A 27,995-nucleotide genomic window follows, 5' to 3' on the forward strand; every position below is an offset into this window, starting at 1 on the left:
TGGGACTAAAAGGATTGTGTGTGCACATACTGAGCCCTGACGGCGTCACGCCCTCACGCATCACCCGGTCTCAGCGGACTGGAGGTGGAGCCTGCGTGCGCCGGGCTTCCAGGTTTGTCGCCAGAGGGCGCGCGCTCGCGCTCCAGCCTCCGACGTCCGGGGGGCCTCCGTGCCGGCCACTCGAGGTGGCGCATGCGTGTCTCGGCCCCGTGATTGCGATTGGCTTTAAAGCGGCCGACCTGGAGCGCGTGCGCTGCGGCAAAAGGCTAGCGTCTCGGGCAACATGGCTGCTAAAAGTTTTGCTTCGCGTCTCCGAGGGTCCCGGCGCTTTTTGAGTGGCTTCGTGGCCGGAGCGGTCGCGGGCGCTGCAAGCACTGGGCTCATGGTCGTGCAGGTCCTCCGGGGTCGGGATGCTGAGCCAGCGGTGGTGGTGAGGGAGCCGGACGGTGAGTGTGTGGGCCCCCAGATCTCGGGTCCAGGCTCCTGCCTCGGACGGGAGCCGTAACCAGGGACGCGCGCTGTCGCCACTCGCCCAGCCTTTGGTCGTCCGCTGTCGTCTCTTGGTTCTGCCTCCTCTGCCCACGTCGCGTCTCACCTGCCCGCTCCGTGTTCCCACACGTGTTTTTGACTGTCTTCTGTCCTCTCCTTGATTGTTAGCTCCCTAAGCTCTCGGACCTTTTTTTTTTTGTAAGTTCTCCACCGTACACGGCCTGGTACCTGGTATATAATTGGCGTCCAGTAAGTATAGATGAATGAACGAAGGCCCACTTAGTGTTAACACAAGGGTCCCAAAGATCCGGGATCTAATAGCTGATGATCTGAGGTGGAGCTGATGCCCAGTAAGTGTAATGAGCTTGAATCATCCTGAAACCATAGGCCCACCCCCGGGTCCTTTCCAAAATTGTCTTTCAGAAAACCAGTCCCTGATGCCAAAAAAGTTGGGGAGCGCTGTTTTAGCAGATCCGTGAGCTGTCCTCCTTTGATCATTGTTTAAGTGAAGAACACCTGCTAGCCTTCTGCAAGGCAAGTAAATCTGCAAGTTACCAGGTGTACCTTATGTTTGACAAAGTAAATGAGCCCATGCTCATTTCTGTCTCCAACATGTGCATTTAATTTGCTCCTCCTGACACTTGGCATGTAGCGAGAGAGCTACTCTGGTGAGTTGAAGCCTGGAGAGGGCATCGAAACAGGGTTACTTGGAAACTGACTCCCTGTTCAGTAGATGTTTAGTTTCTCCCACTGGGAAAAGCCGTGCCAGTTTTACCACTGTCTTGCTGCAGCATACATCTCTGCCTCAGTACCAGAACATTGAGGAAGAGTGTCAGTGAGGTGGTCTTTTTGTTGTTGTTTGGGGTTTGTTTTTTTTCTTTTTGGCTGCGAGGCATGTGGGGTGTTGGTTCCCTGACCCTAGATTGAACCTGCATTGGATGCCTGGAGTCTTAACCACTGGACGCCAGGGAAGTCCCTGAATGAGGGTCTTAAAACAAAAATGAAAAGTCTGTGCTTCTGTCCCCACGTTAACTCTTAAAGCATGGTGAATAGGTGGGCTGTCTCCCAGTCAGTTATATCCATGACAGGAGTTTTTCTTGAGTACACTGCATTGTGTGGTGCAGAGATTTGAAAATTCGATGTGAAAGACCAGTAACATCGGATTCTTATTTAACAGTTAATGAAATGGGTGCAGTTTACTTGGATAGAATTATGCAATTGATTTTAGGCCAAACTAGTATTTTGCTTACTCTCTTCTTTGCCTTGTAAGTAATTGCAAAAATGAAATCACCTGCTTAATGTTATGGTTGAGCCAGTCCTTTGTCTTACCCCCTTTGTTGTTATTCTTTGTTCCTAATAAAAGTCACTAACTTATTTTTGCACCCTTTCTCATTTTTAGGTTCTTCAGAAAGGGCTGTCTTGGAACAATTTGGATTTCCTTTAACTGGAACAGAGGCGAGGTGTTACACTAACCATGCCTTGTCTTATGATCAGTCAAAGCGGGTGCCTAGATGGGTTCTTGAACATATATCGAAGAGCAAGATAATGGGTAGGTGGTTAGAAGCAAAGGTATTGATGAAAGATGTTTCCAAATTGAGAACAAGCAGGGTTATTAATAATTTCAACCCTTTCTACATTACAGTGCTTGTAGAAAATGTTTATATGGCTCACGAGATAAGTGGACCCTGCCTGGCTGTCTCGGGTTGAGAGGATCTATATCTTGACACATGAATTGGAGGCTTGGTCACAAATACGGCTGCTGTGAACAGCACTCATTCATAACCTCCACGCATACCTTTAAATGCCTGCCAGGTGCCTGGCACTGTGGTGGGCCTTGGGGTTCTCTCAGTGACCAGAGTAGATGGTCTCTACCCCCAGGACACTTTGGGTCAGGGAGCGGGTGTGTTGACCTGTCAAATACTCAGGAACGTATAGTTACACTTGGCAATAACTGTTCCTGGAGGAGAAGTGATTGCAAGTTGGGTTTGTGTAATTAAGGAACAATAAAGAATATAATGAGAGATTATAACAGGAGAACCTGGTGGTACTAAGTGAAGCTTCTCTGAGAAAGTGGTCTGAAGAGTGGATGGCAGTGACCCAGGCAGAGGAGCTGGGTGGGTAGCGGGATATGGAGAAGAGCATTCCAGACAGGGAAAGAGAAGCACAGTTGCCTCTTCAAAGGCCTCCATGTGAAGAGTGTTGTTCCATTAGGGAACTAAAAGAAGGCCAGCCCAGCTGTAGCGAGGGAGACCGTGATTCGGGATTGGAGAGGCAGGCAGGTGCATGCGTCTGTTCGCATGTCCTCGTGTCTTGATGCATTCGTGTAATTAAGATGACCAGGTTTTGCTATTTACTGTTAGATTGATTTTTAGGTAGCCTTTCCAGGTTACACTCCCACAATCACTCTTTACCCTATTTGTTGTTACACTCCCACCATTACAGTGTGTTGGTTACCAGGGTTAATTAACCCTCACTTTGAGGGTTAATATTTTGTGATTTATTCTTTGTGAATTTTGCTTTACCGTTTTCAATGGGGATATTCGTTTTTGAATTTTGTCAGAAATTTTTGTATGAAGACTATTACTTTGTCAGAGTTGCTTTATTCCCATTCTGTTACTTGCCTTTTAATGTGCTATATGACCCACAAATTATTTCTCCATTGCTTTATAGCGCATACTGGTTTTAAATATATTAAAATACTTATATTAAAATGAGTGTGTGCCTTCATAGAGTACACATTAACCTGCAGAATAGCAGGAGGATTGGAATATGCTTGGCTTCCCTGGTAGCTCAGTTGGTAGGGAATCCGCCTGCAATGCACGTGACCCCGGTTTGATTCCTGGGTTGGGAAGATCCCCTGGAGAAAGGAGAGGCTACCCACTCCAGTATTCTTGGGCTTCCCTTGTGGGTCAGCTGGTAAAGAATCTGCCTGCAATGTGGCAGACCTGGGTGCGATCCCCGGGTTGGAAGATCCTCTGGAGAAGGGAAAGGCTACCCACTCCAGTATTCTGGCCTGGAGAATTCAGTGGGCTGTGTTATATAGTCAGGGCCCTAAACAGTCGGACACGACTGAGCAACTTTGACTTTGGAATATGCTTACTGCTAGAAGGGAACTGATGTAAGTGTAAACTTTATCATAGCAGGTGAAATTGATTATAAGTTTTAAAAGTTATGTATTTGGCTGCTCTGGGTCTTAGTTGCAGCACAAGAGATCTTTTAGCTGTGGCATGTGTCACCTAGTTACGTGCAGGGATCGAACCTCGGCTCCCTGCTTTGGGAGCATGGAGTGTTAGCCGCTGGACCACCAGGGAAGTCCCTGATTATAAATTTACATCAAAAGAAACTCACTTGATTTAGTCTCAAGCCTGATAAATTTCCTTTAAATACAGCAGTTTGCCCAAGATGGAATTTCAGCTTCACTAATTTGATCTTGCAATTAAGTTATTATTTTCAGAGGTATGTAAGAAAAAGCACTGTGCTTCTTAGTGTAAATCATGTGAGCTGTATAGTTTTGAGGACGTGAAATAGAGCTAATTAATATTATTTGAAAACAAGAAGCAATATACCTGTGATTTCCTTGATTTTAGTGTGAAGCATTTGTTTTACAGTTTTAGTAATGACAGGCTAAGTTATTTAGATTAACTCTCCTGCCAAAAACAACAAGAAATGTTATTAGTATATAGAAAAAAATCACTTAAAATACATGAAGACCCTACATGATAGTAGGGTCTATCAGAATTTGCCAGACCAATATTTGGGGGAATGCCAGAATCCAGAGAGGGTAAGAGTGGTGCTGGTAAACTAAAGCCATATTGCTTCTGTTTCTGTAGCCTTATGGGGTAAGGGGGACTGAAGGCAAGACTTAGTTCTTGCTAAACTCAAATGAAGTATCTGAACTATCCCAGGAACTTGAGACATGCATGCCATCACTAAGGATTGATACTAGCCTACTAGCTGCTCAAAGAGATACCAGCTGGCAGCTTGCCTTGCTTAGAGAATCTTGAGAGAGATTTGTGCACTTAGCATTGTGTGTCTTTTTTCTTCAGGTGATGCAGACAGAAAACATTGTAAATTCAAGCCGGATCCCAACATCCCTCCAGCCTTCAGTGCCTTCAACGAGGACTATATTGGCAGTGGGTGGTCACGAGGCCACATGGCTCCAGCAGGAAATAACAAATTCTCCACTGTAGGCATATTTTTCAGGAGGGATGGGAACTCAGGGCTGGTATTATGCATTCCACGGGACTTGGAAATTAACCCAAGACCCAAACCCTAACCCTTGAGAATTTTTATGCTCTACTTTGTAGTTTTCTTCCTGATTACACTTCTTTTCTTTGCTCAGATGTTCAAGCATTTTTAAAGGGGTTGAGTGGGGAAAACTAAAAGGTGTGCAAAAGGGAATTGGAAAGCCGCTATGAGCTTAGATTACTCACTCATTTTTATCTTGAAAGATTTCAGACCTGTAGAAAAGTTGAAAAGAGAGCACAGCAAAAATATTTTGACTTGGAGGAAAGTTGAGGATAGTACAGAAAATGCATCTTGATATATATACTTTATGTATGAATTTTCTTAAATCATGGACAGTAAATTGCAGACATGGTAACACTTCCTGCCTAGGTAGATTGTTCGGGAGGTTGTATTATCTAAGGATGAGGATATTCGGATATATATCAGGTTGTATCATTATACCAAGAAATGTGTGCAAATGTGTTTTTGTGTGTTTGTACAATAATACTAGCATGCAGTTCAAATTCAGATTTGCCAAATTGTCCCAGTTATGTCATTTACAACTTTTTGTGAAAAACTCAGTATTTAATCATGAGTCACATATTAGATTTGGTTGTCATGTCTCTCTAGCCTCCTTTAGTTTAGGATACTTTTTCTGCCAAAAAAGGGGAGAAATGACTTTTCTGAGGTTGAAATTTATTATATGAATTGTTGGTGATTATTTTCTTTAAGATAGTGACTCTCAGCCTTGGATACTATTATAACAAGCTGGGGAAGTCTTAAAAAATCCTGGTACCCAGACTGTAACCAGAGCAGATAAATCCGGAATTCTAGGGCGTGGGACCCAGGTATCCATATTTTTGAAGCTCTATAGGTTATGTCAGTGTGCATGCAAGCCTGAGAGCCACTTGTTGAAGACAGAGTATTTGGTGACCTTGGCAGTTCGTGTAGATCAATAAAAAGAAATCTGGTGACAGAGCCTCGGGTGTACAGGTCAGAAACGTGAGGCGAAGGGACACATGGAAAAAGTGTCAGTTGCTCTTTCGTGTCTGACTCTCTGCAACCCCATGGACCTGCCATGCTCCTCTGTCCATGAAATAATCCAGGCAAGAACACTGGAAGGGGTAGCCATTCCCTTCTCCAGGGGATCTTCCCAACCCAGGTATCCAACCCGGGTCTCCTGTGTTGCAGGCAGATTCTTTACTGTCTGAACCACCAAGGAAGCCTGAATGAACACATGGTGGCCAGAAATTCAAAAGAACAGGACTTTTTTTTTGTACCACTTTTGAACTAATGTGTTTGTACTACTTAAATATTGCTGTGTTTCTGAAAGCTGACCTTTGTTGAGAAGCGCTTTGCCAGAGACTTAACACTAGAATTCACCTTTTATCTATATATTGGAAATTTTTGTTCATGTAGTCTACATTGCGTGTATGAATTTAAATTAGAGATACCAAAGGAACATTTCATGCAAAGATAGGCTCGATAAAGGACAGAAATGGTATGGACCTAACAGAAGCAGAAGATATTAAGAAGAGGTGGCAAGAATACACAGAAGAACTGTACAAAAAAGATCTTCACGACACAGATAATCACAATGGTGTGATCACTCACCTAAAGCCAGACATCCTGGAATGTGAAGTCAAGTGGGCCTTAGAAAGCATCACTACAAACAAAGCTAGTGGAGGTGATGGAATTCCAGTTGAGCTATTTCAAATCCTCAAAGGTGATGCTGTGAAAGTGCTGCACTCGATATGCCAGCAAATTTGGAAAACTCAGCAGTGGCCACAGGACTGGAAAAGGTCAGTTTTCGTTCCAATCCCAAAGAAAGGCAATGCCAAAGAATGCTCAAACTACTGCACAATTGCACTCATCTCACACACTAGCAAAGTAATGCTCAAATACTCAAGCCAGGCTTCAGCAATACGTGAACCGTGAACTTCCAGATGTTCAAGCTGGTTTTAGAAAAGGCAGAGGAACCAGAGATCAAATTGCCAATATCCGCTGGATCATCGAAAAAGCAAGAGAGTTCCAGAAAAACATCTATTTCTGCTTTATTGACTATGCCAAAGCCTTTGACTGTGTGGATCACAATAAACTGTGGAAAATTCTGAAAGAGATGGGAATACCAGACCATCTGACCTGTCTCTTGAGAAACCTGTATGCCGGTCAGGAAGCAACAGTTAGAACTGGACATGGAACAACAGACTGGTTCCAAATAGGAAAAGGAGTATGTCAAGGCTGTATATTGTCACCCTGCTTATTTAACTTATATGCAGAGTACATCATGAGAAACTCTGGGCTAGAAGAAACACAAGGTGGATCAAGATTGCCGGGAGAAATATCAATAACCTCAGATATGCGGATGACACCACCCTTATGGCAGAAAGTGAAGAAGAACTAAAGAGCCTCTTGATGAAGGTGAAGGAGGAGAGTGAAAAAGTTGGCTTAAAGCTCAACGTTCAGAAAACTAAGATCATGGCATCTGGTCCCATCACTCCATGGGAAATAGATGGGGAAACAGTGGAAACAGTGTCAGACTTTACTTTTTTGGGCTCCAGAATCACTGCTGATGGTGACTGCAGCCATGAAATTAAAAGACGCTTACTCCTTGGAAGGAAGGTTATGGCCAACCTAGATAGCATGTTTAAAAGCAGAGACATTACTTTGCCAACAAAAGTCTGTCTAGTCAAGGCTATGGTTTTTCCAGTGGTCATGTATGGATGTGAGAGTTGGACGGTGAAGAAAGCTGAGCGCCGCAGAATTGATGCTTTTGAACTGTGGTGTTGGAGAAGACTCTTGAGAGTCCCTTGGACTGCAAGGAGATCCAATCAATCCATCCTAAAAGAGATCAATCCTGGGTGTTCATTGGAAGGTCTGATGTTGAAGCTGAAGCTCCAATACTTTGGCCACCTCATGCGAAGGGTTGACTCATTGGAAAAGACCCTAATGCTGGGTAGGATTGGGGGCGGGAGGAGAAGAGGACAACAGAGGATGAGATGGTTGGATGGCATCACCGACTCGATGAACATGGGCTTGGGTAGACTCCGGGAGTTGGTGACGGACAGAGAGGCCTGGTGTGCTGCAATTCATGGGGTCGCAGAGAGTCGGACAGGACTGAGCAACTGAACTGAAAGAAAGCTAGCACCCCAAACAACTACTTTTGTTACAGTCCTTATTCTGATGATAATCCTTATTGAGCTTTCTGTCATGGAGGAGTTGTGGCTTTTGTTTATCTAAACAAATGGTAGCTGTAATTGCCTGGAGCTAAGGTTTGAATAGGGAACTCGTTGTCCCTCTCAAAGGGGAAGGCATTTCAGTGCATGTTAATGTGTTTTTACTTCTTTTCACAGAAAGCCATGGCTGAAACCTTTTACCTCTCTAATATTGTGCCTCAGAACTTTGATAATAATGCTGGATATTGGAACAGGTGAGCAGGGAGAGTTTTTAAAATGTGATTCTGTGGGAGATGCATGATATGACAGGAGCATGTGTGCCTGAGCTCTTCCTGTCTTTTGTTTTTCAACTGCTAACACTGCTGAAGATAAATGCTTCGGACTAGTTTTCTTTGGGGTCGGTTACCCAAGCTGGATTTGGGGGTCTGTCTATGGAAGTATAGACTTCAGTCCATAGCCAGCCATTTCGATCTTGTTTCCACTGGTCACAAGTCAAGTTCTGGAAGAAACTACTAACAACATTATTACTGAGGCAGTGGAACACTATGCATTAGGCACAGGGCTCTGTATTTTTCTGTTTGTATTTTAACAATTGTTGAGCTTTTTGAGAAGTTTTGGAACCGTTGAACATAACCATTACCAGTTTTTCTGATAGAAGCTGTCTACAGTAGTCGCTTCTTATCTGCGGTTTTGCTTTCTGCTGTTTCAGTTATTCACCATCAGCCACAGTCCAAAAATATTAAGTGGAAAATTCCAGAAATAATAAATTACAAGTTTTATTTATTTATTTGAAATTAATTTTCTCAAGTTTTAAATTGGTGCCTTGCCTAGTCACCTGATAAAACCTAGTGCTTCCCGGGCTTCCCTGGTGATCAGTGGTTGGGAGCCCACCTGGCAGTGCAGGGAACACGGGTTTGATCCCTGCTCAGGAAGGGTTCCACATGCCGTGGGGAACTGAGCCCATGTGCCACAACTAGTGAGTCCGAGCTCTAGAGCCAGCTTGCTGCAGCTGGAGAAAGCCCACGCACAGCAATGAAGACCCGGCACAGCCAAATAAATTAATTAAAATTTTAAAAAAAAGACAAAAGATTAAAAAAAAATAAAATCTAGTACCTTTTACCTTGTCCTGCCCGGGAAAAATTTAGTGCCTTCTGCCTTGTCCTGCGTGGCTAAAATTGCTGTGATGTAAGAAGGAATCTTTTTATCTATGAAATTGTGAAGAAAAACAAAACTTGTGCTAGTTTTGCTGTTGCATCTCAAGCTGCATATATTACAGCCACTAAGCATGATAACTGCTTAGTTTAGATCAGTGAATTTGTACAGTAAGATATTTTGAGAGAGACTACACCCATATAACTTTTATTATAGCATATTGTTATAATTGTTCTATTTTATTAATCTCTTACCATGTGTAGTTTATTAATTAAACTTTATCATGGGTATATGTGTATAGGAAAAAACAGTATATATAGGATTTGGTACTGTCTGCAATTTCAGGAATTCACTGAGGGTCTTGGAATATATTCTCTGTGGATGAGGAACTATTGTATAAAATCATCTGGGCGTTCTCTCTTTTTCGTTCAGTTCTGTCAGGGTTTTTTTTAAGTATTTAAAACTAATAGTAATATTTCATGCTATTAATATTTCATTTTACACTAATATTTCATTCCATGCTACTAATATTTCATTGCTCTTAATACAGGGTGACAGTATTTAAGAAATGCTAGGATAAACCTGACTGTCCTATAGTCGATGTAGTTATATAAAAAATATCAACTTGTTGAAATGATACATAATTCTTGAATAAAGTTTGAGAACTACTGGCATAGAAAAATAAGGGAGGAAGCAAAACAAAATTTCAGTCATAAACTTTACGTTGAATGGACCCACAGGAAGGTGTAGATAGTTGTATAAATGCATGTCTTTTTTTTAAGTTTTTTTCATACAGCAAACTGGGAAGAATGTTGCTTATTTGCTTTTTAGTGTTTTATGCCATATTCACTTGTTCACATTGCTTTCTGTAATTCAGTATTCTTGTTACCTCTCCTAAGGACTTGATATGGTTTGCTTCTTTTCTACATTTGGGTATGAGACTATCACGTATCTTTTTGCTTTCTGTTTTTCAGAATAGAAATGTACTGTCGAGAACTGACAGAGAGGTTTGAGGATGTTTGGATAGTATCTGGACCGCTGACCTTACCTCAGACTGGAAGTGATGGAAAGAAAACAGTTAGTTACCAGGTAGGAACATGTTTTAACATTCAGGCTTATGTGCATGAGATTATAATCTCATTCTGTATTGTACTTTTTAGAATTATTATTATTTTTTAAATTTATTTATTTTTTTACTTTACAATATTGTATTGGTTTTGCCATACATTGACATGAATCCACCATGGGTGTACATGTTTTCCCCTTCCAGAACCCCCCTTCCACCTCCCTCCCCATCCCATCCCTCAGGGTCATCCCAGTGCACCAGCCCCGAGCACCCTGTATCATGCATCGAATCTGGACTGGCAATTGATTTCACATATGATAATGTACATGCTTCAATGCCATTCTCTCATATCATCCCGCCCTCACCCTCTCCCATAGAGTCCAAAATACTGTTCTATACATCTGTGTCTCTTTTGCTGTCTCGCATACAGGATTATCTTTACTGATTTACTAAATTCCATATATGCACGTTAGTATACTGTATTGGCGTTTTTCTTTCTGGCTTACTTCGCTCTGTATAATAGGCTCCAGTTTCATCCACCTCATTAGAACTGATTCGAATGTATTCTTTTTAATGGCTGAGTAATATTCCGTTGAGTATATGTACCACAGCTTCCTTATCCATGCGTCTGCTGATGGGCATCTAGGTTGCTTCTGTGTCCTGGCTATTATAAACAGTGCTGCTATGAACATTAGGGTACACGTGTCTCTTTCAGTTCTGGTTTCCTCGGTGTGTATGCCCAGCAGTGGGACTGCTGGGTCATATGGCAGTTCTATTTCCAGTTTTTTAAGGAATCTCCACACTGTTCTCCATAGTGGCTGTACTAGTTTGCATTCCCACCAACAGTATAAAGAGGGTTCCCTTTTCTCCACACCCTCTCCAGCATTTATTGTTTGTAGACTTTTGGATAGCAGCCATTCTGACTGGCGTGAAATGGTACCTCATTGTGGTTTTGATGTGCATTTCTCTAATCATGAGTGATGTTGAGCATCTTTTCATGTGTTTGTTAGCCATCTATATGTCGTCTTTGGAGAAATGTCGTTTAGTTCTTTGGCCCATTTTTTGATTGGGTCGTTTATTTTTTTGGAATTGAGCTGCAGGAGTTGCTTGTATATTTTTGAGATTAATTCTGTCCGTTGCTTCATTTGCTATTATTTTCTCCCATTCTGAACGCTGTCTTTTCACTTTGCTTATAGTTTCCTTCATTGTGCAAAAGCTTTTAAGTTTAATTAGGTCCCATTTGTTTATTTTTGCTTTTATTTCCAATATTCTGGGAGGTGGGTCATAGAGGATCCTGCTGTGATTTATGTCAGAGAGTGTTTTGTCTATGTTTTCCTCTAGGAGTTTTATAGTTTCTGGTCTTACGTTTAAATCTTTAATCCATTTTGAGTTTATTCTTGTGTATGGTGTTAGAAAGAGTTCTAGTTTCATTCTTTTACAAGTGGTTGACCAGTTTTCCCAGCACCACTTGTTAAAGAGATTGTCTTTTCTCCATTGTATATTCTTGCCTCTTTTGTCGAAAATAAGGTGTCCATAGGTGCGTGGATTTATCTCTAGGCTTTCTATTTTGTTCCATTGATCTATATTTCTGTCCTTGTGCCAGTACCATGCTGTCTTGATGACTGTGGCTTTGTAGTAGAGCCTGAATTCAGGCAGGTTGATTCCTCCAGTTTCACTCTTCTTTCTCAAGATTGCTTTGGCTATTCGAGGTTTTTTAAATTTCGATACAAATTGTGAAATTATTGTTCTAGTTCTGTGAAAAATACCGTTGGTAGCTTGATAGGGATTGCATTGAATCTATAGATTGCTTTGGGTAGTATATACTCATTTTCACTATATTGATTCTTCAGATCCATGAACACGGTATATTTCTCCATCTATTTGTGTCCTCTTTGATTTCTTTCACCAGTGTTTTATGGTTTTCTATATATAGGTCTTTTGTTTGTTTAGGTAGACATATTCCTAAGTATTTTATTCTTTTCGTTGCGATGGTGAATGGAATTGTTTCCTTAATTTCTCTTTCTGTTTTCTCATTGTTAGTGTATAGGAATGCAAGGGATTTCTGTGTGTTGATTTTATATCCTGCAACTTTACTATATTCATTGATTAGCTCTAGTAATTTTCTGGTGGAGTCTTTAGGGTTTTCTATGTAGAGGATCATGTCATCTGCCAACAGTGAGAGTTTTACGTCTTCTTTTCCAATCTGGATTCCTTTTATTTCTTTTTCTGCTCTGATTGCTATGGCCAAAACTTCCAAACTACGTTGAATAGTAGTGGTGAGAGTGGGCACCCTTGCCTTGTTCCTGACATGAGGGGAAATGGTTTCAATTTTTCACCATTGAGGATAATGTTTGCTGTGGGTTTGTCACATATAGCTTTTATTATGTTGAGATATGTTCCTTCTCTTCCTGCTTTCTGGAGGGTTTTTATCATAAATGGATGTTGGATTTTGTCAAAGGCTTTTTCTGCATCTATTGAGATAATCATATGGTTTTTATCTTTCAATTTGTTAATGTGGTGTATTACATTGATTGATTTGCGGATATTAAAGAATCCTTGCATCCCTGGGATAAAGCCCACTTGGTCATGATGTATGATCTTTTTAATATGTTGAATTCTGTTTGCTAGAATGTTGTTAAGGAGTTTTGTATCTATGTTCATCAGTGATAGTGGCCTGTAGTTTTCTTTTTTTGTGGGCATCTTTGTCAGGTTTTGGTATTAGGGTGATGGTGGCCTCATAGAATGAGTTTGGAAGTTTACCTTCTTCTGCAGTTTTCTGGAAGAGTTTGAGTAAGATAGGTGTTAGCTCTCCTCTAAATTTTTGGTAGAATTCATCTGTGAAGCCGTCTGGTCCTGGGCTTTTGTTTGCTGGAAGCTTTCTGATTACAGTTTCAATTTCCGTGTTGTGATGGGTCTGTTACGATCTTCTATTTCTTACTGGTTCAGTTTTGGAAAGTTATACTTTTCTAAGAATTTGTCCATTTCTTCCAAGTTGTGCATTTTGTTGGCATGAGTCTGCCTAACGATTTGTCAGTTTTATTTATCTTCTCCAAAAACCAGCTTTTAGCTTGTTGATTTTTGCTATGGTCTCTTTTGTTTCTTTTGCATTTATTTCTGCCCTTATTTTTAAGATTTCTTTCCTTCTACTAACCCTGGGGTTCTTCATTTCTCCTTCTCTGGTTGCTTTAGGTGTAGAGTTAGGTTATTTATTTGACTTTTTTCTTGTTTCTTGAGATAAGCCTGTATTGCTATAAACCTTCCCCTTAGCACTGCTTTTACAGTGTCCCATAGGTTTTGGGTTGTTGTGTTTTCATTTTTATTCGTTTCTATGCATATTTTGATTTCTTTTTTTATTTCTTCTGTGATTTGTTGGTTATTCAGAAGCGTGTTGTTAGCCTCCATATGTTGGAATTTTTAATAGTTTTTTTTCCTGTAATTGAGATCTAATCGTACAGCATTGTGATCAGAGAAGATGATTGGAATGATTACAATTTTTTTGAATTTACCAAGGCTAGATTTATGGCCCAGGATGTGATCTATCCTGGAGAAGGTACCATGTGCCCTTGAGAAAAAGGTGAAATTGATTGTTTTGTGGTGAAATGTCCTATAGATATCGATTAGGACTAGCTGGTCCATTGTGTCATTTAAAGTTTGTGTTTCCTTGTTAGTTTTCTGTTTATTTGATCTATCCATAGGTGTGAGTGGGGTATTAACGTCTCCCACTGTTATTGTGTTACTGTTAATTTCCCCTTTCATACTTGTTAGCATTTGCCTTACATATTGTGGTGCTCCTATGTTGGGTGCATATATATATTTATAATTGTTACATCTTCTTCTTGGATTGATCCTTTGATCATTATGTAGTGTCCTTCTTTGTCTATTTTCTCAGCCTTTATTTTATTTTCCTTTTGTTTATTAATTTATTTATTTTTGTTGGAGGCTAATTAATTTACAATATTGTAGTGGTTTTTGCCATACATTGACATGAATCAGCCATGGGTTTACATGTGTTCCCCATCCTGAACCCCCCTCCCACCTCCCTCCCCATCCCATCCCTCTGGGTCATCCCATTGCACCAGCCCCGAGCACTTGTCTCATGCATCGAACCTGGACTGGCGTTGTGTTTCACATATGATAATATACATGTTTCAATGCTGTTCTCTCAGATCGTCCCACCCTCACCTTCTCCCACAGAGTCCAAAAGACTGTGCTATGCATCTGTGTCTCTTTTTCTGTCTCGCATATAGGGTTATCATTACCATCTTTCAAATTCCATATATATGCATTAGTACACTGTATTGATGTTTTTCTTTCTGGCTTACTTCACTCTGTATAATAGGCTCCAGTTTCATCCATCTCATTAGAGATCAAGCCAGTGATCTCACTCCCAAGTAAAAATGGATACTGAAGATTGGGTTCTTAAAGATACAGAGTTGATAACAAATACCAAAAAGCAAAGGTTAAAAATCTAGAGTAGAGGTTAGATTCTCAAAAATACAATATTAAAAAAAAAAAAAAAAAAAGAAACCAGAGTCGCAAAAATTATAAAATATATATATATGAGGTTTGCTTTAAAAATAGTCTTTTTCTTTTTTTGCAAGTTAAAAGTAGGTTATAAAAATGAAAATTGAAGGAGTAATAGGGGACTTAAAAATAAAAATAAAATAAAACAGTAAAAAAAATTAAGTTTTAAAAATTTAAAAAATGATAACAGTAGAAATATATCTAGGACTTTCTCTGGAGCTGTTGCGGACAGTGTGGGGTCAGTTCATTTTCAGATGGTTCCTTGGTCTGGCTTGTACTTCTCCAGCTCTCTAGGCCCCTTCCTGTGTAGTCGGTGCTAACTACAGGGTTTTAATCTTTTGCATCTGTCACTTCCAAAGTTCCTCTGTTTCTTTTAGCTTCTTCTGTTTGCTAGTCTCTTCAGTGTCTAATTTCCGCGCTGACACAAGTGGGGCGGTGGTGGTCACTTTTTTTAGTCTCACTTGTTCAGTCGTGCTGTGGGGAGGGAGGAACACTGCAAACAAATCTCACTGGCGTGTGCTCACAGTGAGTCAACCACACTGGGTTTGCCCGGCTCACGGCGTGTGTGCTTTCCCATCTACACTGCTCAGGCTCTAGGTTGCTCTGCCGGGAACTGTCTGAGGAGGGCCCCTGGGGCTGCCTGTACTTCCTAGGTCTAAGCTGCTCAGGTTCAGGTTCTCGGGTACTCCACAAAGGCGCAGACTTGGTTGAGCCTGAGTTTTGTGCCCTTTCCAGGTCCGAGCAGCTCGGGTGACCAGGTGTTTGGCTAGTGCAGTTGGGGGCTGCGCCTTTCCCCCTCCCCTGTCCCAGCCGCTCGGTTTTCTGGGTGTAAAACGGGCGCAGCTTCCCAGGTGTGCCGTGCTCTCACCTGGGGAGCTGATCTCTGGCTGCAACCCTCCCAGCAGGTGTCAACGTTTAGGATCCCAAGAAGTCTTGGTTAGCAATGAGGTCTGCTTGCAGTTTGGTATAGGATGCCTCTCTGGGGCCGCAGTTGCGCCCTTCCGGCTCTGGCTGCCCTCACCTCCCTGTCCCTGGCGGGGGATGGGCTGGTCTGCAGCCGGCCAGCTCTGCTCAGTCCTTTGTTCTGTGAGCGGGCCTGGCAGTGTCTTGGGTTAAGGCTTTTCCTGTGCTAGCTATCCCACAGTCTGGGTTGCTATCTCAAGCTAGTTCCCTCAGATTGCCCTTGGGGCATCCAGGCCCAGTCCTTACCCAGAGCAATGCAGCCCGCCCCTCCCTGCCCAGCCCCCGCTTGCTAGTGGGGGATGCGTGCGTCTGGGCTGCTGCTTTGCTGGGAGTTGCTGTTAGGTACGTAATATGTGGGTTTTAATTATTCATTTATTTTTCCTCCCAGTTATTTTGCCCTCTGAGATTCCAAGGCTCACCACAGACCCGCCGGAGAGAGTGTTTCCTGGTGTTTGGAAACTTCTCTCTTTTTCAAGACTCCCTTCCCAGGACAGATCTCCGTCCCTACCGCTTCTGTCTTTCTCTTTCTCTTTTATATCTTGTCCTACCTCTTTTCGAAGACAATGGGCTGCCTTTCTGGGTGCCTGATGTCCTCTGCCAGCATTCAGAAATTGTTTCGTGGAATTTGCTCAGCGTCTAAATATTCTTTCGATGAATTTGTGGGGGAAAAAGTGGTCTCCTCATCCTATTCCTCCACCATCTTAGGACCGCCCCCCTAGAATTATTATTTTTAAAAATATTTATTTATTTATTTGACTGCACTGAGCCTTAGTTACTGCATGCAGGATATTTAGTTGTGGTAGGCAGGATCTAGTTCCCTGACCAGGGATTGAACCCAGGCTCCTTGCCTTGGGAGCTCAGAGTTTTAGCCAATGGACCACCAGGGAAGTCTCTGTATTCAACTTTTTAGCATTTATTCACAAGGATTTATTGAGCAGTTGGAATGATAGGCATAGAGGTTATAATGATGGGTTAAAAAGCAACCATTGACTTCAAGGAGTGCACTTTAGAGAAGGAGACAGACATGTTATCAGTTAGTTATGTTACACCGTGAACTGATGTATACATGCATAGATGAAGTGGAGTCAGAAAGAAGTGACCAACCCTATTTGCAGGGGTCAGGAAGACTTCACAGAGGGGGGGATTGATTTATTTATTTTTGGCCTGTGGGATCTTAGTTCCCTGACCCAGGATTGAACCCTAGCTCCTTCATTGGAAGCACAGAGTCTTAGCCACTGGACCGCCAAGGAATTCCCCAGAGGAGGCGATTTTTGAGCCAGTTCTTGATGGAGGAATAAGAGTGAACAGAGTCAGGAGGGGAGGGTGGGAGCTCCAGAAGACGGAGCGGTGTGAGCTTGGAACACTTAGGATCGACAGCAGAGTTGTGGGATTTAGGTATCGTTATGGACACGGGCTGGACTCACACAGGTGGAGTGAGGAGAAATAGAGAAATACAGTGAAGAGTGATCACGAATTCAGTTTTGGGGTGAAGAAGAGGGAAACATTCAGGAAGACATCCAGCTTGCAGTTATTAATAGTTGAGTGCATGCTCAGTCTCTCAGTCGTGTCGCTCTCTTTGTGACCCCATGGACTGCAGCCCACCAAGCTCCTCTATTCTTGGGATTTCCCAGGCAAGAATACTGGAGTGGGTTTCCATTTCCTTCTTCAGGGGATCTTCTCAACCCAGGGATGGAACTCAGCATCTCCTGTGGCTCCTGCACGGTAGGCAGATTCTTTACCATTGAGCCAACCTGGGAAGCCCAGTTAGTTGAGTAAATGGGAGGAAAAGCTTTTCTTTTAGATGCTTGGATTTTTTTTAAAGAAAGGTGAAAAAAAATTTTTTTTTAAATATGCATGATATTTGAGAACTTTATGGATTAAAGCAAAGGGAGAGTGAAGATATATGACAGTCTGATTAGTGGTGTGAGAGGTAGACCACTCCTGTTGATGGGTAAGATGAAGGATTCTGCCAAGAGGGTGGCTGAGGTGATGTTCTGTGAGATGTACCAAGTGCCCAGGAACGAAGTGGGGTAAGGAGGAATAAGAGAAGTGGTCAAGTCAGTTATCAGAGATTGAAGGGCTTCCTGGAAAGTCAAAGAGTGGGTGTGTTTGGAGGGAACAGATGTTGAGTAAATGCTGCCTGTTAGGTTACATAGTTACCTAAGGGGGTCTGTGATAAAACCGAATGACCTGAGAAACAGAGGTAGGAAACTCAAAACAACTTTAGGGTATATTCTGTGCCCCTTGACTGGCTTTTGATCCACCTGTCTGGCTCTGAGGAGCAGCGATGTGTGGGTCGATAAGGTGTCCACAGAGGTGCTCACACACTCAGTGTTCCAGAAGTGCTTGTGGGAGTGAAGAGCTGGCAACAGAGACTTATGATAAACTTTACCTCATGGTGTGTCACACTGAGAAGGATGCAGTATCACTTCTGGGGTGTTTCTGCCCAAGATGCATGCTGTTGAATGTCACCATGCAGGAGTATTAGGCAAACCCCAATTGAGGGGCATGCCGTGAAATACCTGACTCACATTCTTCAAAAATGTTAGTGTCCTCCAAGACAGAGGCATGTCCCCATAGACAGAGGCTTGAGCTATTAACCATTCAAGATTAATGGAGACTAAAGACTAAAATATATGAAATAAAACGCATTGTGTTATCTTAGACCAAATAAAGTCTTATTCAGCAACTTTTGTTTTTCTGATCCTAGAAAAACAAAAGTTGCTGAATAAGACTTTATTTGGACAATTGGTAACATGTGAGGTCTGTAGGTTAGATAATTATATTTTATCAGTGAAATTTCCTGACTTTGATTATTATACTGTGATTATGTAAGTGAATGTCTTTGCTCTTAAGAAATACAAAAGGTTTAGGGAAAAAACATAGAAAAAGGTTGAGTGATAAATGGAATTGGGCAAAATGTTCAAAGTTGATGAATCCAGGTGAAGGGTGTACAGGTGTTCCATATGCCATCCTTACACATTTTAAATTTGCAATTAATTCAGAATGAAGCAAATGTATATACCTCTTAGCATATCTTTTGTATACTAGAATTCTGTTAACACTGGGTTACGTAAAATTAACCACTAAAAAAACTTAACCTTGCTTTTCCTACTAAATAGTCAATCAGTGAGTGCCATACAGGCATGTATAGGTATTCTCAAAGAGAGTTTTAGAAGAGATCTGTCAGCTCTTCTGACCCTAATTAGTGTCATAGTGATGAAAGTGTGAGGGCAGTCACAGTGAGCTTCTTGAAGAGTGTACTCTGAGTAACAGTCTTGTTTTTTTGTTTTAAAGCATTATCAGTCTTAGGTCTTTTCTTTCAGATTCTGGGCCACTGAACCTGTAACATTAGTTTTCCATGTCTGTAGTAATTGATAGGACCTATTCATGTTCACACTGGCAAATCTTTTAATTCAGCAAATCTTGAAGTACTTGTCACGTGGGAGGCATGTACATGGAATTATAAACTACATGCTTCCTTGGTTACTTTTTCCCTTCTTTCCTCTCTTTCACATCATAGAAGTCATCTCTCTCTTAATGTCTTTGAGTCAACAACTTTTATCGATTCTTTTACTTAATAACTTGTACTCAGATTTTGCTGAACCTCTGAACACCTGCATTATTATGGAGGCCTCCCACAAAGTTACAGGGCATGGCAGGTGTATTCTTAACCGCTGGACTGCCAGGGAAGCCCAGCATCATTTTTCAGATCAAACTTGACTTCAGGTGGAACTTTGCATTTAAAAATCTTTAGTGTATTTATTAGCATGAAAGGAAAATATCCTTTAGTAAATTAAATTGGAAAAATTGTCTTAGAGCTCACCATTTTAAGAATTGAGTTGGGCTAAAAATATATGTATGCATACAGATCTATACATGTATCAACTTGGGTGAATTTGGCTAAGGAAAACAGACATGGGAGGCAAGGCTAGGCAAGCGGAAGTGGCAGGAAAAAGTAGGATGTGTGCTGAGAAACAGGAAGTCCCTCTGACAGTTGGATTAGAGCACTTGTCTAGGGGAGAAGGCAAAAATAAAAAAGGATGAACAACAAGGCCCTGCTGTATGGCCCAGGGAACTATATTAAATATCTTGTAATGACTGTAATAGAGAAGAATGTGAAAAAGAATATCTATGTGTGTCTGTCTTTGTATATGTAAAACTCAATGACTTTGCTGTACACCTGAAGCAAATACATTATAAATCAACTACACTTCAAAAAAAGTTTTCTTGAAAAAAAAAAAAAAAGTAAGATTTGCACCAGGCACAGATGCTCAACTTGAATGCCCAACTAAAAATTCAGGTTATTTTCTGGCAATTTGTAATAAAACCTTTATGGGAAAAACCATGTCCTTAAGAGATGCTAAGAAAGGGGACATGGCATTGCCCAGCCCTTGAAGTGGGTCTGTTCCTCTCAAGGAAGAAATACATATTTGAATCTTGGATCCTGTTTCCCAGGGAATGCTTTGCACTTATGTATGACAATTCATGTTTTGTTTTCTTAAATCTGTCCATTTAGTATTTCCTTCTTGTTTACAATTAAACTCTGAACCTTATTTTAGGAGAATATAGCTAATAAAAATAATGTATTTGTTTACTTTTCTATCTAGTGATGAAGCTTTATGTGTATCTAGTATGTGTACTTTAGAGGAGGTGGAGCAGATGAACTGGGATTTATCAAGGGCCTTGTATACCTCCCAGTATGTATGTAGCTTTGTTCATGCTATCCTGTTCAGTCCTCACAAACAGCTTTTACAAACAGGTAGTGATTATCTTCTTTTATTGGAGGAAATTGAGGTTTCAAGGGGTCATGTCTAAGTGACATTGCTAGTAATTATCAAGGGGGAAATCTAAACGCGGGTCTGTCTCCTTATATGAGAATTGCTTGTCATTCACAGCGTTGTTCTTTAAACGCTCAAAAGTCTCCAGTGAAGAGTTGGCTGTGCTCTTCATATATAGAAGCTTAAGGCCAGGAGTTAAAACATGGTGTGGATGGAGAGCAGTTAGAAGTGATAGTTGCTGGCACGCAAAAGTAAGAGCAGAAAATGGGCCAAGAGGAGGGTTCCTTCTAGCCAGGCAGAAATGTCTGCTAGAGTATGTAGGAAAGAACTGCAGCGTCATAGGACCGGCGTGAACATGAGCCCATGGGAAGATGAGAGGCAGTGATTTTATCAGAAGTGAGTCATCTGACAGCTCTAATCACAATCATCCCCTTTATTATAGCTTAGGTCAGCCGTGTGCCTGTTTCAAGAAGAGATAGAATCCAGGCAAATGAAACACACCTGAAGATTCCAGCCCGAACATTATAATTGTCCTGGCAAGAAAGTGAGCTTCAGATTTGATGGCTCGGCAGTGGTGGGGTTGTCGTGTGAGAAGTACTTAATAGTCTTGTTTCCTTCTACAGCATTATCCAAACTTCCACTAATTCCAGGAGGGGGAGGAAATTGAAAATATGCCTTCAGGGATTTCAAGACATCAGCTGATGTGATCAGCAATTATTTTTTTAAATCTCCTATATTATCTTTATTCAGTCTTAATTTCTATATCTATTTAATTGAAATCAACTCTTTTATTGGATAAATATTTCCTTATGGAACTTCCCTGGGTGGATCCAGTGGTTAAGACTCCAAAGTGTCCAATGCAGGGGGCACGGATTCAATCCCTGGTCGGGGAACTAGGATCCTGCATGCCATGTGATGAGGCCAAAAAGATAAAATAATAATAAAGTCTTGGGAACTTCCTGGTGGTCTAGTAGTTAGGGCTCAGCGCTTTCACTGTCACGGGTCGGGGTCAAAAAGTAAATAAAAATAAAAGTCTTATTAAAAAAGCAAGCAAATCTCTAGATATATATATATTAAATATATACTCTTTACCCCCATCCTGAATCACTCAGTAGAAGTGACCATCTGGGAAGATGTGCTTTTTTCACTGGCTTGGCATCTCCTGCCCCCTCCCAGGGCAGGTGCCCAGTGTGAGAAGGACGGTCTCCCGGGGTTTGAGTGTCCATGGAGGCTTCACAGGTAGCACACGGGGCTGCAACACCCCTGTTGACTCCCCACCCCTGTGACTCCCTCACTTCGTGTCCCTCTGTCCGCTCAGCTGGGGATTCCCCATTTATCACACCGTCACGATCTTTCTTTCACTTGATTAGTCTGACTTTATTTTAAGGGCTTCATCTCTTGATGTGTCTAACAGTTTTATTTTTGGAATATCTTTTTATTGTCTTACCAAGGGAGTGTAACCAGATAGATACATTACGTCTGTCTGAGTCTTGCAAGTAACATGTTTTTTCCTCTTGATGCTGTGTGTTTGAGAGGACAGAGAGCGGGTTTAGCCTGGGTGGTGTTGGTGGCCAGTCTTTCTGGTGCAGAGTCAGCGTGAAGGCCCAGCTTTGTGTGTGTGGAGTTAGTTGGGGGTGAGACGGGGGAGCAAATTGTCGTCTCCGTCTCTTGGGTGAGAGGAAACAAGCTCAGGCCAGCAGGTATGGAAACTTACCTCAGGTCGTGAGCGAGTGCCAGCTTTCTGATTGTTATATATATTGTATTTTCTAGTTGATTTCCAGTTTTTGTTACAGCCTTAACAAGAGTTCAGTGCTTTTTGGTAATTTAACAGCAACAAGAATTTCCTTTGTAAAATATTTTTATACTTAAATATTATATGGAAAGGACTATTGCTGATTGACTGATAAATCAGTTAAGCCATTGGGTCCTTTGTTTAGAGCATCATTTGTGTCCAGCCTACTTTCTTCTCCTGAATTCCTTTTGTCCACCTTGAACTGGTCTCATCTTGCTTAATCCCACGTTTTCCCTGTCCCGGTGCAGAACCATCTTTTGTGTCACATGAAATTGCATTCCTGTCTCTTGAGTGATGTCTGCTACAAAAATAACTTTTTACATAGGCCTTGCAGATTTCAAAATCGTTTTTTCTATTTTTTTAAACTAACGTGTCTTTGTTTCTGCAGAACTATTCAGAGATGGACTGCTTGGGGATTGTTACTAGCCATTTTATGAATGAAAAAAGAAGATACTGTGGCTGTGACTTGCAACTTAGTACAAAGCCTTAGGTCTCTGGGTTTCAATTTGCTGAACTGTTTGGTTTTGGTGCCCTATTTTCTAGAAACATTTTCTGAAAATCTTCCGATTTTCCTGCAAGTGGGAAGAATTTATGTTGTAGGTTGAGTTGTCTACAAAGTTTTTAAGTATTTTGGGTTTGTTTTTTTTTTAAAGTTGTAAATTCAGTGAAGAAACCATGAGTTTTCCGAGTTTCCAAATAATACTGGTTCCTGTATTAGGCAAGTTAAAGACGTTTACCTTCTGAGACAAAGGAGACTGAATCAGAGCAGATAGTGAAATGGCCAAGTTTCTATTTTTCTCTTTATTTCTGGGAAGAATGTTTTACCCCCCTTTTGTTGAAATATTGTGAGATGATCATGGGTGGAAGAGTCATACTTTGTGGTTCTTAGTAGGAATTCCTGTGTCCATGCAGTTTCTCAAAAGCAGTACTGGAGGTTCCATAGCTGTGTGAGTGTTTTTGAAAATCTAATAGAAATGGTAGATTTCCATGAGGTTAAACAGTGAATCTTAAAATGTCAAGCTTCTTTACTTTTGCCTAGAATTTAATGAACCGGGTTATTAGAAACCCTGGTTGGCAGCACACGGGCTTGACCTGTTAATTATTTTTGAGAGTTGTCATTTGTGTGTGTAAACAGAGAGTCCATGAGGAGAGAAGATAACTAAGTGACTGGTACTTGAAGGCTCATAGTGGCAATCTGAGGTCTGTGCTGCAGTGATGGAGCCTGTCCACCAGGTGGCACCAAGGACTTGCTTAACTGCTGGCTCCCCAGCTTGAAGGCCATTTAGACTCCCCTCCTTGTAAACCATGGCGCAGCTGCTGTGCCCTCAGTTCTGGTTCCTGACTCCTCTGCACCCACCTCCTCAGCGCAGGCGCTGATGCTCTGTATTGACATCTCACCACATTCTACCTGCAGTGAAAACTGTGGGTGTTGACTTCTGCCCCCCATGGGACGCTTCTTGAGAGCAGCACGAGCTGCATTGACTTTCAGCCTTATTCCTGTCAGTGTTTCCAGCAGTGCCGGGCACAGCACTCTGAGTTGCATTCTTGAGTTAACATCTCTTGGTGACCCATGGGCTAGTTGTGGCCTCCATCGGGTTCACTTCAGTGTGTTTTTTGGTCTAGGAGGAGCACACATAAATGACTTGTTGGAGGGGGTTATGTAGGTTGTGCAGTTCCGTAAACCTTACTCTGTACCACACCCTGACCAACCGCTTGTACTAACTTCCAGGACAGCTAGTTACAGAGAGCATTCCTTTGGGTGGGTCGTGGTGGCGGGACCTCCCTGCGTGTTAGACAGCAGAGGGCCTCAGAGTTGTTGGGCTGTGCCGTGTAGGTAGGAGCTTGGGAAAGGCAGAAGCGAATCCTCGACAGCTCTCATCCCTCTGTCCTATCTGGGCTCCCGGCGGGGCCTGCCCAAGTTGGCGGTTTTGGTCTGGAAGGGAGGCCTCTTACCGAGGACGGGCGGGCCTGGGAGGACCAGGAGCACCACGATCATGTTGTGGGATTGTGTCATTTTAAGGAAACGGATGTTCACGTTTTCTTCTTCAGAAAACAGATAATGGCTCTTAGGCCAGTTGGAAGGAAATTTGAAAAGGTTTCATAACAGTGTTATTTCATTATTACAGCCAGCCTACACAGGCAACCGAGTTGTTTCCAGACCTGACCTGGGCTCTGGCTGCTTCGTTGTGTGGATGCCTTTCCAAAGTGTTAGATTTGATGACACATTCAGGAGCTGTATGTTTGATGGCAGACCCGAGTGTACAGAACTCTGAGCAGATGGCGTTTACATTTACCTAATATAATTTAAAAAAATTTTTTTAGGATTTTTGTTTTTTGCAGGGACCACTTTAAAGTCTCCATTGAATTTGTTTCTCCACTGTGTCTGTTTTCTGTTCTGGATTTTTGATTGAGAAGCATATGGCTCTTAGCTCCCTGGCCAGAGATTGAGCCCACACCCCCTCCATTGGAAGGCTGAGTCTTAACCACTGGACCACCAGGGAAGTCCCTATCTAATGTAATTTTAAAAATAAGCCTTAGTCTAGGTGATGCTGAAGATATTAATAACTGATGTGGTGTGTCTGGCTGCTTCTTGAAAGGTTATATGTTTAGCTCGCTAGTGAATTTGATAAACTGAGGCCATATTTTTATTTCTAGAGCTGGGAGTTCCTAAGCTGGCAGTTTTGACTATCAAATGTTAGCACTGAAAGTTCTGATGATGAGACAAAGAGAAGGCAACGGCTTTTGCTATCCATTAAAACACTCAGGACTCACTCCTGGCATTCCTTTGTCCTACAAAGAGAGCAGAGAAGGGGAGCCCTGGTCTTTGGGGTGACCTTACTTTAAAGATGATCAGAATCTACCTGTTAAATGCTCATCTTCTCTGAGAATCTGTCTTGGTTTATTATTACCTTTGGCAGTTGAATTTAAATCCATTGGGATGGGGTGGAGTAGCTTGTTAAGTGCATTTTTGGAAATGCATTTAGAAGTCTTTTCAGGAAATATTTGGGACTTATTTGCCTGGTGGCTCCGATGGTAAAGAATCCACGTGCAATGTGGGAGACCTGGGTTCGATCCCTGGGTTGGGAGGAGGGCATGGCAACCCACTTCAATATTCTTGCCTGGAGAATCCCATAGACAGAGGAGCCTGGCGGGCTACGGTCCCTGGGGTCTTAAGGAGTCGGACACAACTGAGTGACTGAGCACAGCACAGTGTAAATTGGGCTTCCCAGCTGCCGTTCGTGGTAAAGAACCGCCTGCCAGTGCAGGAGACGTGAGAGACATGGGTTCAATCCCTCGGTGGGGAAGCTCCCCTGGAGGGCATGGCAGCCCACTCCCGTATTCTTGCCTGGAGGATCCCATGGACAGAGGAGCCTGGCGGGCTGCAGTCCATGGGGTCGCAGAGAGTCAGACACGACTGAAGTGACTTAGCACGCAGGCACAGTGCACATTAGCGTCGCTAACATGGCTGCCTTGTTTATAGGTGATCGGCGAGGACAACGTGGCAGTGCCCTCCCACCTGTACAAGGTTATCCTGGCACGCAGAAGCGCGGGGTCTGCTGAGCCCCTGGCCCTAGGGGCCTTCGTGGTGCCCAACAAGGCCATTGGCTTCCAGCCCCAACTAAGTGAGTTCCAGGTGAGCCTGCAGGACCTGGAGAAGCTGTCGGGACTGGTGTTTTTCCCGCATCTGGATAGAACTCGTGACGTCAGGAACATCTGCTCGGTGGACACCTGTAAGCTCCTGGACTTCCGGGAATTCACCCTATACCTGAGCACAAGAAAGGTTGAGGGGGCCCGATCGGTCGTCAGACTGGAAAAGGTCATGGAAAATCTTCGGAACGCGGGCATCGAGCCCGACGAGTACTTCGTGACTCGCTACGAGAAGAAACTGGAAGAACTCCGGGCTCGGGAGCAGTCAGGCGTCCTGGAGGAAAAGCCCTCATAGTTCTGTCTCAGAAGCACAACGTGGTCTGTAAGGAAGCGGGTGTGGCCTCTTCGGGATACTGTGTTTTAGCGACTCTGTTCTTAAAATGATGGAATCCTCAATTTCAGACCAAATTTCTCCCTAGAAGGTGAAAGATGTCAAATTTTTCGGTTGGCATAGTATTTGACACGGGAAGTGATTATATAAGGAAACTGTTAACACCTGCAGATCACGGGCTGGTCTTGTGTCCGGTTAACAGGAGGGCTGTGTCTGTTGGATGTGTCCCTTCGATGTATTGGATGTGAAGGTGTTATATTTTCTGTCTCCAAATCGTACCGTGTCTTTGTATCTGCTCAGCCTTCTTGGAGCCCAGTATTATTTATATGTTTTTGTTTAACCAAGACTTGAGTTGGTCTTACGCCTCTGGAGTTGGTCTAAGGCCTCTATGCATTATCCTGACCACGTGTGTCGTATAGTTCTTTCTTGCTCCTCTCGTGGACCCGCTGTTTCTCCTCTTCTGTCACCTACATTTTCTGCTCACTCAGAGGGTCGTGTATACAAAGCTCAGTGCTCTCCATGTACTATCCTATTACTACCCTCGAGGGAGACGGCACTGTCCTCCTTTTACCCATGAGGAAGCTGTGGCTTGGAGAGCTTAAGTGTGTTGCCCAAAGTTCATCTTCCCAAAGAAGTAATCCACGAGGAAAGAGGCACCCAACATGGGGTATGTTAAAGTCTTCTCGGACACAGAGGCTTTTGGCTTTTTCCACGGGTGTCTGTGACCCTGGGGCCCACTTGGTGAGAGGGTCTGGTTTCTTGTCTGCCATCCAGCCAAACAGACTTTAATGTCCTCTGACTTTAACCCTCCTTAGTTCTTTGGGAAGAATAGTCACAGGTGATTGATTGTGAGAGGTCAATGCTTTCTGGGGTTTATCAAAGTCCCTGCTGGCCTTCAGAAATGGGGTTCTTCTAGTGACTGGCTGGTGCCAGATCCATGTGTTTGTTGCTTTCCAGATGGGCCTTTTGTTCCAGAGATCGAAGAACCTAAGAAGGGTCTGTGCCCGCAGAGTCACCAACTTGTGACCTGCTCACCGCTGTGCTTGCTTGTCTCCGTGGATGGCAGAGGGCAGGTGGTTGAGCCAAAGACAGCTAGCTCTAGGGGAAGCAGCGGCTGTGTTTCTGAGCCAGGTCTCTAGTTTGGGATTTACGTGGGATCCTTTGATGGGCTGTGATAAGCGTAGGCAGTAAAATATCCTAAACTAGCATACAGGCACTTGTCTGACTGTGTCCCGTCACTGCTGTCTTTCCAAGCGGTGTTACCAGAACAGTTCTCGTGGTGTTCGTGTTTATCTCGAGCAGAAATGCCAAGACGTTAAGATAAAGGCACGAGGGATCTCCCTGGTGGTTGACTGGTTAAGGATCTGCCTGCCAGCGCAGGGGACACGAGGTCAATCCCTGGTCTTGGCAGATCCCACATGCCATGGAGCAGCTAAGCCCGTGGGCACCATAGTGCGAGCCTGAGCTCCTAGAGCCCGTGCTCTGCAAGGAGAGGCCCCTGCAACGAGAAGGCTGCACGTGGCGGCGAAGAGCAGCCCCCTCTCACCGCAGCAAAGACTCAGCACAGCCAAAAATAAATAATGTTAAAAGAAAAGATAAAGGTAAGATGATAATGGTAGATGTTGTTCTGCTTTATCTGGGTAAAAAAGAAAGAAGTTGGGAGGGAGGGTCAGAATACCCCAGCCTGATGAATACCGGCCTTTCTTAACACACTGTTCCCATTAGCTTGTGCCTGTCTTTTTCTTCTCAGGGAGAAAGAGCCAAAATGTCACTGAAACCAAAACCTGTTACTTTGCTTATCGGAGAGGTGATAGGATCTGGGTGTTTCTCCAGGAGCCCGAGGGCT

The 27,995-nt window shown here is 42.8% G+C and overlaps 1 protein-coding gene across 4 annotated transcripts; it reads left to right on the plus strand.

Annotated features, from left to right (window-relative positions):
* The first annotated feature begins 255 nt into the window (after positions 1 to 255).
* Positions 256 to 27,727, plus strand: EXOG (exo/endonuclease G). 4 transcript variants are annotated; one of them, XR_014064627.1, is made up of 7 exons: positions 256 to 446; positions 1,889 to 2,038; positions 4,536 to 4,675; positions 8,070 to 8,146; positions 10,019 to 10,133; positions 25,652 to 26,816; positions 27,561 to 27,727. XR_014064627.1 is itself a non-coding variant. In XM_081527397.1 (7 exons), exons 3-7 carry the CDS (start codon positions 2,035 to 2,037, stop codon positions 26,111 to 26,113), a joined length of 798 nt encoding a protein of 265 aa, XP_081383523.1. In that variant the 5' UTR covers positions 256 to 446; positions 913 to 1,023; positions 1,889 to 2,034; the 3' UTR covers positions 26,114 to 27,727. The 4 variants fall into 4 exon arrangements, 3 of the variants coding, with proteins under 3 accessions (XP_081383523.1, XP_081383521.1, XP_081383522.1); XM_081527397.1 differs by adding an exon at positions 913 to 1,023 and having other exon boundaries at positions 25,652 to 27,727; XM_081527395.1 differs by having other exon boundaries at positions 25,652 to 27,727.
* Positions 27,728 to 27,995: the final 268 nt, after the last annotated feature.

Source organism: Giraffa tippelskirchi, chromosome 9 (genome assembly GCF_054371585.1).
Source record: "Giraffa tippelskirchi isolate mGirTip1 chromosome 9, T2T-mGirTip1v1.2.pri, whole genome shotgun sequence".
Lineage (NCBI taxonomy): Eukaryota > Metazoa > Chordata > Mammalia > Artiodactyla > Giraffidae > Giraffa > Giraffa tippelskirchi.